The 12,386-nt window shown below is 16.9% G+C and overlaps 1 protein-coding gene across 1 annotated transcript; it reads left to right on the forward strand.

Moving 5' to 3' along the window:
- Positions 1-8,580: 8,580 nt before the first annotated feature.
- Positions 8,581-12,037, forward strand: LOC128962819 (ABC transporter H family member 2-like). The gene is made up of 3 exons (XM_054309220.1): positions 8,581-8,610; positions 8,886-9,074; positions 11,684-12,037. Exons 1-3 carry the CDS (start codon positions 8,608-8,610, stop codon positions 12,035-12,037), a joined length of 546 nt encoding a protein of 181 aa, XP_054165195.1. The 5' UTR covers positions 8,581-8,607.
- The last annotated feature ends 349 nt before the right edge of the window (positions 12,038-12,386 follow it).

Here is a 12,386-nt window from a genome sequence, read left to right on the forward strand (position 1 = left end):
AGTCCAATTGTGGGCACTGGTAGTATACCATCACCACTACTACTACTACTACTACTACTACTATCTGAATCATTTTGACGACAACGACGACTACACCCGTAATTAAATTAATATCAAAAAAAATATTTCGTTGAATAGAGAGAAAACCAATTTTTGTTTTGTTTTGTTAGTTAATGTCGTTTACTTAGAGCACTGGTAGGTATTATTTAAGTAGTTTATAGTTAATGGCATTTAGTTTTTTATGTATGTTTTATATATATATATATTAGACACGCCTCGGGTTGGACTCTCTCTCTCTCTCTCTCTCTCTCTCTCTCTCTCTCTCTCTCTCTCTCTCTCTCTCTCTGACTGACTGTTTTCCTCACCACAAACACATCACATACCATACCATACCATACCTGAGCTCTACTCTAATGTAGAAACAGACTCTCTCTCTCTCTATGTATGTGTAAAACAGAGAGAGAGATAGAGATAAAAATAGAGAGAGAAATAGAGGGAAAAAATACAGACAATAATAATAATAAAATTTTTATATTTTATTTTTTTTAAAACTTTAATGTGTTTTTATTCTCTGCCTATATATTGAAATGTGTTTTTCATATCTATTTTTATATGTGATATACTTTATATAAATTATATATATAAAGTTATATTTATAAATTATTGTTGTAATATACTGTATAACAGATAACTTTATATATATTTTAAAGAAAATTTATGTTGGTAATATAAATATATAATAATAATAATAAATTTAATTTAACATTATTATTGTTAGTGATTATTACAAGTGTTAATAACCATAAATATTATGTTTATAGTGTTTGCAATTGATTACAATTTTTGTGATTTATTATTATTATTGAATTTATTTTATTAATGTTGTTATTATTGTTATTATAAAAAAATAAATAAATATTGATTATCATTATAATCATGAGTTTAATGTGAAAGTTATTAAAAATAATAATAATTTATATTAATTTTATTTTCAACAATAATGGATATAAAATATAAATAATAATAATAATAATAATAAATAGCAACTAGCAACATTAATAATGGTAAATATTATTTTTTATATTTAACATAATTATATTTTTTAATATTATTAGATTATTTTTAAAATTTTTTAGTATTTATTTATTTGATAATACTATAAATTGTTTTTTTATTTTGAAATATCCTTATCAAAAAATATTAATAATAATAATATTTGTTGTCAAAAACAATTAAAATTTAATTAATAAGATCCTAAACTTTATCTCTAAAAAAACTTAAACAAATAATAATAATAATTATTATTATTATATACAATATTTTCTAAATATGTTTATTTTTATAATTATTTTTAGTTAATATATTAAACTAATTATATTAATAATAATATCCAATTTTCAATCAACAACAACAACAATAACTAAAAAATTATGATAAAATTCATGCGTAAAAATATTTCATTGAAACTTCAAAAAAATTTTTGTAAAATTATTATTATTATTATTATGATTTTTATCGATTTTTATGTTCACCTTCTCTCTATTGATACATAAATTATATTTAAATATATGTTTTTTATGTGAAATGTATTATTTGTTTTTAAAAAAAATAATATCAATTTTGTGATTATTGTGAAATAATTTTTGTTGTTGTAAATTTTTTATTATCGCAACTAAACGCACACATAATATATACAGTATATATACTGTATATATAATAATTTTTTTTTGTTGTTGAAAAAATACATTATATATTTTACAAGTTTGAACTCAATTATAATTTGATTTTTTTCTCAAAAAAATCATTAACATATATAAAAAATATATTTTATGTTAGTTGATATCTTATAAGACAATAAACATATATATATGATATATATATATATATATATATATATATATATATATATATATATATATATGATATTACATAATAAAAATGTTTATGAATGGATGAATAAAGTATTTTATTTATTTATTTATCTATTATTTTTTATAATTAAGTTTTTTATTTTAAATACTATACTTGAATAATACTATAAATTTTTTATGATTATTATTATTATTTTGTTGGTTAATAGTAATATATATATATATATATTTGTCAAGTATTTGTGTTAAGTATTTAGTTGAAAATATAATTAATAGTGAAAGTGTTTAACCAAATAATAATAATTTTTTAAAAAAATAATAATAATAATCTATCAAAATATTTGTAAATTTTTTTATTGCTATCTTAATGTTTGCAAAAAATTTATATAATATTATTATGATTTTTCTTTAATCAAATATATTTATTTAATAATTACTTAATAATATAAATATATTATCAAAACAATCAAATCAAATGTTAAATATGTTGTTTGACATCTATATAGTATTGATTGATCGATAATTTCAATATATTATATGGATTTTTAACACAACAAACAAAAAAATTGTATCTAATTTTTTGTTGTGTATTATATAGTATACTATTAATGATTTATATCATATTATTATTATTTAATCAAATAATTTTTAAAAAATAAGATAAAATAAGATATTTTATCATTTTGTTTTTGATAATTATATTTGACATTTTTTTGAAAGTTGTATCAATTTATATTTATATATATATGTATTTGTTTTAATACAATAGTATAAGTTTTAGCTACCGTTGTTTTTTAAAAATAAAAAATCATAAATATATGTAAATTTATTTTGAGATTTTTTTTTTGTTTGATGTTAAGGTTATTATAACAGTATATGATATATATATATATAAATGTTATCATATGATATGATAAAATAATAATAAAAAAAATTAATGATATTTATATGATTTTTATATTTTACCTAAAATTAAAAAACAGTATATATAACAGTATTAGTTAGTATTAAGTATAATATATATAATAATTATAGTAATAAAATAAAAATTGTTTCAATTGTTATTGTTTTGTTAATGAGTGTTAAAAATACTATTATATTAAATAATCTTTTTAAAAAAAAAAATTATTTATTATACACTGGGATATACAACAACAATAATATTATATAAATATATAATATAACTATTAGTAGTAATAATAATAATAATAATAAAATAATAACTTTGGGGAAAAAATAGGTGTTTAAATATAAATGAATACAACAATAGTGTTATAATTTATAGTATTATTATTATTATTATTATCAAATTTAATGTAATAATAAAGACAGTAAATATTTTTTATTAAATATAGAGTACTATAAAATAATTTGTATTATTATTATTGTTATATCAAAAAAAAAAAATTATATTTAGTGCCTAATGTGTGCTAAATATAAGTTTTTAAAAAATATATATAAATAAGATAATAGATTATTATTATTATTATTATCACAACATTAAAACTTTTTAAATTTTTTTATATATAGTTTTCAAATGTACAGTAAGTGTATTGTAATAATAATAATTATTATAACTAGTATATACTGTGTATATATATAATCTTTATGTATATTTTTTAACACTTTATATATACCATATTAGTACCAAAATTAAAAAAAAATTGAAATAAATCTAACTTTATATGTGTTTTAACTGTACGCGTGTTTTGTTGCCAAACAAACCAAAAAAAAAATAAAATAATTTTAACCAAAAAAAATTATAATTAATTATCAGCTTAGAGACAGTTAAACATTTTGCAAATTTTATTTTTTTTAAATAAAGTAAAATAAAGAGTTAAACCAAAAATTATTTTTTAATATCAAATTTTCCTCAAAAACGTTACCCATTTTTTTTATCCCATTTTATTTAATATATATATATATATATTATATATTAGATTTCTTATAGATTTTATTTTATATAACAATTATTACTTAATAATAATATATTTAAAAAAATATCAGATATCATGTGATATGATAGTAATCGACAAATTTTTTAAAAGTTTTTAATTTAAATTTTCTTATTAATAATAATAATAATCATTAATAATAATAAAAATAATAATAATTGAAAACCGTGATCATGTCATCAACATTTTTTGTTCAAAAAAAAATAATAATATAAAAGTAAAATTAATAATAATAATAACTTTTGATTATATCATGTAAAATATGTATGTTTTTTTATGTTTGATAAAAATCAATTGAAAAAAAATTGAGATATCAGTTATGATATTTTAAACTAAATAATATATATTGAATATCCAGTGATATAATAGCTATTGTGATGATTGTATGTGTTAAATAATAAATATGTTATATAATATACTGTATCTTATATAATATATTATCAATATATACTGTATATATATATTGATATCTTATATAATAATTGTTATATAATATGTATACAAAAAAAACCCAATGATGTGTGAATCAGAAAAATACATTCAATAAAAATAATAAAAACATATAAAAAAAATATTTTAATCTAAAAATTTTAATTGAAAGTAACATTATTTTTTTTAGATGTTTCAATTATATGTTTTAGTATTTATTAGAAATTATATACACTTATTTTTTTGGGGGGGGGGCGGAGGGGTGAAAAATTTTATGCCATGTCAATCAATATATAATAAAAAAAATATATTGAAATTTTTTGTTAGCTATTTATTTATCCATTTATTTTTGTTGACAAAAAACAACAACAACAACAACATTGATGTAAAATAAAATAATTTTTTTTAGAAAAAAAAATTAATATAAAAATCGGTAAAAAACAAAATTTTAGACAATATTTTCTAAAATAAATAAGTAAAACATATACTGTATATACAGTATAACTACTGTATAATTTTAGTTATATCAACATTTAAACATTTAAATATTAAGTAATAATACATTACATTATATACTGTATATATATATATAAAATATTGTATATATTTTTTGTTGCCTTAAGCTTATATATATAATATTAAATAAAAAAATATGATAATTTATACCAAAAAAAAAACATATCACATAATATGATGATTGAAACGTTGTGTATCCATACAGTAGTTGTGTGTATGTGTATGAGTGTGTGTGTGTGTTAAAAGTTATCCTCATTTTTATCCCCCAATATTTTTTTTAAAAAATATTATTATTAAGTAATTATATCTAAATATAATTATATATCTTGTTTATCATCAAAGATACAGTAGTAGTAGTAGTAGTAGTAGTAGTAGTAGTAGTAGTAGTAGTAGTAGTAGTAGTAGTAGTAGTAGTAGTAGTAGTAGTAGTATAGTATATATATATATATATATATATATATATATATATATATATAAATTAATAGTACAGTATTATACTGTTATACTGTATTATCGTAATTCAAATATAGTATATATATATATAGAAACTATTTTAAAACAATTTGTTTTTTAAGGCAATTATAGATTATTTTAGTTTAAATTAATAAATATTATATTAATACTATGATTTATTTCCTAATAATAATAATAATAATGTTAAAAATAATAATATAATAATTTTATTGGTATAATTCACACTATTATTATTATTTAATAGGATTTTAATATAGATTGTATTTATTATTATTATTATTGCTATTGCTATTAATTTTGATAGTCATTATACAATTATTTGATATAAATGTATAGAAAATTATAAACAAATTTTTTATCTCTTTGGCTATAAAAGTGAAAAAATTAGTTTTAAACGAAATAAAAAATTAATTACAATTTTTACTGAAATCTCTTTCACATTAATTCACATTAATCTCTCTCTCTCTCTCTCTCTCTCTCTCTCTCTCTCTCTCTCTCACTCACTCACTCACTCACTCACTTGCAATCACTACATATATACCGGTATACATATATATATATAATACACAATTTTTTGTAGATATTTATTGGATTTATTAATTGAAAGGCACTAGACTTGACTGATCAACCCTAACGAGAGTCTAATGGTGTTCCCGTTTTTGATCCCGTTTTTTATAAAAATTTTGTTTTGTTTTATTAGCCATAAAACCAAATAAACAATTAATACATTGAAAAGCTTTTAGTGTATGTGTGTGTATGTGTATGTTTATGTGTGTGTGTATGTGTGTATGTATGTGTGTGTAGGTGTGTGTATGTGTGTATGTATGTGTGTGTATTTATGTGTGTGTATGTATGTGTCTGTGTATATGTATGTATGTATGTGTATATGTATGTGTGTATGTGTGTATGTGTGTGTATTTATGTGTGTGTGTGTATGTGTATGTGTCTGTGTATATGTATGTATGTATGTGTGTATATATATATATATATATGTATGTATGTATGTGTATATGTATGTGTGTGTGTGTATGTATGTATGTATGTGTGTGTGTGTGTGTGTGTGTGTGTGTGTGTGTGTGTGTGTGTGTGTGTRTGTGTGTGTGTGTTTATGAGGCATATGTTTGTCATACAAAATAATTTCCTTCAAGTTTTCASTGTTTTTTTTAAAAAAAATTTATATATAAATCATATGATATTTTACATTACTTTATAACTGTATTTGAAAACGTCAAATGTAATGTATAAACAGGTATTATTATGATTACCTGAGCCTACCTGAGCGCATGCATGTATGATCCCGATTCCCCACACACTTTCCCACTACAATCGCTAATGCAATAACATTTGGGTGAAAAATATTATTACAATATTATAAACAACAAAATAATTTTATTTTATGAAAAAATTATTATTAAAAATAATGTATTTTATTATTATTGTTGTTGTTGTTCACAATTATTGATAATATTATTTTAATTTATTTTTTTGTTTTAATAAATGTGTTAACTATGTAGTAGTTATACGTATTTTTTTGTAATCAATTTATTTATTTAACTGTGAAATATTACATTATTAAAAGTGTTAAATGATTTTTAGTTTATTATAAAATTTATTATTGTTTTGTAAATTATTATAAAATTTACTGTAAAATTAAAACTACATTTTAAATAATTTTAACATAAATTAAATTATTTATTTCAATATAGTGTATAAATTATTATTTTTTAAAAAATATTTTTTATAGGCCACAAAACTTAATTTTTTTAAATTTTGATTTTGTTTATTATGTGGTATTATCTGATTGTTGTTTAAAGCAAAAAATATATATTAAATTTAATTTTATTTGTGGTTTTAATTTTTTAATTTTTCCAATCAAATTGTTTTGAAGGCAATTAAATTAATTTATTAGTGTTAGTGTTATTATTATTATATTTAATTGTATATTATTTTTAGTTTTTTGTTTTGTTTTTATTTTCTCTATTAATAATACAGTTTTAGTTAACAACAAAAGCTAAATAAATTTTAATCTGATTTTTGATGTCATATATATATATATATATATATATATTACATATAATATACAGTATATCAAAATGATTTAGAGATTTATATATATTATATATAATTTTTTGGATAAAATAAAAGTTTTTTTTACTCAGTTTTTATTAATTATTTTTGTGATACAAGTTGTGTTATAATAACTTATAATATCTTTAACTTATTAGTATTATTAATACTAACTAATGGATAGTCGTGTGTTTTAATACAACTAATTATAACTACAATTATATAACAATTTTTAAATTAATAATAATTTTATTTTAAATAATTTAAACTATAGTTTTATAATAATAATAATGTTTTTAATGTTATAATATATAGTAATGATTTGGAAATTATCTCAACAATGAAAACGATTTTATAGTTTTAAAAAATTATTGAATAACTTATTGTTTTTGTATTTAAAAATTTAAATATTTGTGTGTTTTATGTGTTATTTATTATTAAAATATTTAAGAAAATAATAACAAAAAACACTTTACTGTCATTTTATTTAAACTATTGACATATAAACAGAAAATTTTTAAATAATAATAATAATAATAATATTTAAATATGTAATGTGTTTTGTGTTTAAATAATTAAATAATTATTGAAAAAACATTTAATATTTAATAATTAATTGAATAATTTTTTTATTGATTTGTTTTAAACACATTCATTCACTAATGTGTTGTAAATATATTTTTTTAAAACAAAATATATTATTATTATATTTAATATTTTAATTAAAACTTTTTAAAAAAAAAATTATACCATTAAATGGGATTTTGGAAACTATGGGACAATGATAATCATAAATATGTAATTTGTTTTTTTAAAAAAAATTATTTTTAATTTATTTGTTTATTTTTGTAACAATTATTATAATTATACAAAATAATTATTTTTTTCAATATTATATTGATTTAATCTAATTTAGTTTACAATATATCAATTGATAACAAATATAGATAAAAATAATGTCAAAAATTTGATAATTTATTTGAAAATTTTTATAGATATAGAGTCAAAATTGTCAAATCAATAATATATATGTTTAAAATTATTGATAAGATATTAGTTTATTTTAGTTGAAAAATATATATACATATATATATATATATATATATATATATATATATAATTCAATGGAAAATTAAATTTTTGTGTTTATATTTATAAAAATCACACAAAATTATCATATATTTAGTGATAGCAACCAAAAATTATTTTTATGTGTTTATTGTATTTGTTAATGACATAGAAAATCAAAATAAATAATATTTATAAAATTACAACAAAATATTAATAGCCATTTAATGGTAATAATAATAATTAATAATTATTATTATTATTACAGTTTAAATCTAATATATAAAAATAAATTACTACTTAATAATAATAATAATAATAATTTTTATTATTAAATAATATTTTTTAAATATAATTTATAAATAAGTTGATAACTATTATAATTATAATTATAAATAAAAAATTACTATTTTTACTAATAATATATAATTAAATGAATATATTTTCTAATAAACTATTGTCTCCTAAATCTAATACCTGTCCACTCAATCAACCACAACAACAGGCCAGTGGTGATGACGAACGGCTGGCCCTATCCAACCGTTTCCTGCAGGAAGGCCTGGACGTAACAGTGCTAACTGATGGCCAAAAATTACCGCACTGTTGGCGATGGCTGGTCGACGCCGAAACCAATTGCCAATCGTTGCGCCGGCAGATCGACAAACTTCATCGACAACATGAACAGGATCTCAAGGTTTGTATGAATTTTTGATTAATTAATTATAGTTAATAATAATTAGTTAATAAGTATAGTTAATAATTTATAGTTTAATAATTTATAGTTTAATAATTTAAAGTTAATATTTATAGTTTATAATTGTAGTTAATAATTGCAGTTAAAAATTGTAATTAAAAATTGTAGTTAAAAATTGTAGTTAAAAATTATAGTTAACAATTTAAAGTTAATAATTTAAAGTTAATAATTTATAGTTTAATAATTTATAGTTTAATAATTTAAAGTTAATATTTATAGTTTATAATTGTAGTTAATAATTGCAGTTAAAAATTGTAATTAAAAATTGTAGTTAAAAATTGTAGTTAAAAATTATAGTTAACAATTTAAAGTTAATAATTTATAGTTTAATAATTTATAGTTTAATAATTTAAAGTTAATAATTTATAGTTAATAATTTATAGCTAATAATTATAGTTAATAATGTTAGTTAATAATGTTAGTTACTAATTTTAGTTAATAATTTATAGTTAATAATTTATAGTTAATAATTTATAGTTAATAATTGCAGTAAATAATTGTAGTTAAAAATTGTAATTAAAAATTGTAGTTAAAAATTATAGTTAATAATTTTAGTTAATAATAATTAGTTAATAATTTTTAGTTAATAATTTTTTAGTTTAACTAATATAGTTTTAGTATTATATAAAAATTATTTTTTATTTATTGTTTCAATTAGACTTTTATTTATTAATTAATTAAAATTTGAATTATTTTATTACAAGTTATTAGTTTAATTTAAATTCAAACATTTTTATATTTATTTATTTATTTTTTAAGTCATTAAAATTATTTTCAAAAAATATGTAGTTATTGTAGAGTTTTTTTTCAACAAAAAATGTTATTATTATTATTTGATTTTAATTATTTTTGTCAATGTTTTTGTTTTCATTAATTATAAGTTTAATTAACTATTCAAATATTTATATATATTTTTTTGGGAAATTTTATTTAGTTTTAAAAAAATCTTATTGAATATATACATATAGTTATATATATTTTTATTAAAAAATATTTATTTTGTATAATTAATGGGTGTATAAATATATTGTTATCTCTTAAATATTACTGTTTATATATATATATTAAATTTAATTATTATTTAAATATTATATAATATTGTAAACTATATATATATATATATATATATATATATATATATATATATACAGTATATGTTAGTTACATAAATATGATACTATAGTTTACAATATTATATAATATTTAAATAATAATTAAATTTTAATATTCAATTTACTATTCAATTTAGATTATATTTTATTATTATTATATATACGTTTATTAAATTTATTTTTTTAATTAGTTATATTAAAGGGTGAATACAATATAACACCCATAAATACAGTCATACACCAAAATATAATGATTAATAATTATATATTTAATATAATTTTTTTTAATAATGATAAAGTTATTCAATATTGTAATTATAATAAATGTTAGAAATCTTGTTGAGTTAATTGAAATTAATAAAAATTACTATTAAAAAAAATTAATGTAAATTTTATGTAAATAATATTTATTTATTTTTTTAAACAATAAATAAAATAAAAGATACTCTATATATTAAAATTTATTTATAATTATTAGTATTGTTAACATTTATTTGTATTTCTCTATATATTATTATTATTATAATATATTACATATAAAATTTTCATTAATTAATTTTGATTTAAGTTATAATATTTATTAAATCTAATATTATTCAAATTTATTTTTAAAAAAAATTAATAGTTAAAGTTTGATTTGAATAAATATAAAAATTTTGTATTTTTTTAAACTAATTTTTTAGTTTTTTTCTAAATAAAAACAAACAAACAAAATATTATTTATTTACAAAATACAAAATACAAGTAATAATAATAATTATTATTAGTTTTTTGTATTAGAAATTATGTTAATTGTAAGTAAAGTATTATTATTATTATTATTTTATTGAAAGTGAAAATTATTTACTATTGAAAAATATTAGTTGAAATTTATATTTTTTGGTGAAATAAAACTAATTTTCTTTATGAATGAATAAAAAAATTAAGTAAATGTTTTTCAATAATACTTAATAAATATAATAATAATAATATGATATATAATAAGTGGAAATCTATTGTATATATTCACTAGCATTTTGTGACCCGATTTTATTATTGTTGTAAACAATTTACGGGTATTTAAAACAAAACAAAAAACTTAATTAATAAATTTGTAAAATTCATTCAATCAATTCAAATGGTTATTTAGTTTATATATCAATTTATTTTATTTTAAAAAAATATAACAAAATACATAGTTATTAGTAAAATATATTGACTATTAATTATATATAATATATAGGGGTTATAATATAATAGTTAACTAATAATAATAATACTAATAGATAGCTATCTATTAAGTCATATATATATATATATATATAGATATTAACTGTAAATTAAACGATACTAAACTATATTATTATATATTAAATATTTTTATTTTTTTCACCCTTTCCTACATTTAATATGTCTCACTATTATGGGCACCTGTATGTCAATTTTTTGGCGCACTAGGAGGTAGAGGAATATCTAGAGCATGTATGGAAATTATCAAACGATAGACTACAACAATTGGATACAGAAAATAAAAGTCTAAAAAAACAAATACTCGCCTATAAAACCAATAATAATAATAATAATAATAAAATTATCGATAATAATGATAATAATAAAGGACAGTCATATTTAAGCAATGGTAGCTTATCATCATCATCATCGCCGTCATCAATGATGGCACCGGTAGTCAAACAAAATAATAATAATATCGACAATCTATGCGATAGTTTGAAATTAAAGTCTAATACAACTACTATTAATAATAATAATAATAATAGTAAGACATCATCAAAGCTTATCATACAAAAGTAAGTATAGTTTTATTTTATAATTAATTTTGTTGTTTGTTTGTATTAAATGGTATATAACTTTCCCATTAGTGTAATATCCTAATGTTGTTATTGTTATCTTGATGTATTAATAATAAAATTGTCAAGGGAAATTTTTTAAAAATTTTTAGTAAATTGTTTAATTATAGGTTGTTTTTATTTAATACATTGAAGTGTATTAAAAATTTCCACACAAAAATATTATTAGTAGTAGTAGTAGTAATAGTTATAGTAATTTATAGTTGCAATAGTTTCCAAGTAAAGTATATATTTATATAATTTTGTTGATATTTTTACACACATACACATACACATACACATACACATACACA

This window comes from Oppia nitens, unplaced genomic scaffold (genome assembly GCF_028296485.1).
Source record: "Oppia nitens isolate AA-2021 unplaced genomic scaffold, nextdenovo-longstitch-racon4-pilon3 scaffold6_pilon_pilon_pilon, whole genome shotgun sequence".
NCBI classification, from domain to species: domain Eukaryota; kingdom Metazoa; phylum Arthropoda; class Arachnida; order Sarcoptiformes; family Oppiidae; genus Oppia; species Oppia nitens.

What these genes read in the sequence shown, in the direction of transcription:
- LOC128962819 (XM_054309220.1), top strand. An exon ending in AACATGAACAGGATCTCAAG is followed by an intron (nt 9,075 to 11,683) that starts GTTTGTATGAAT and finishes TTGGCGCACTAG; the next exon opens with GAGGTAGAGGAATATCTAGA.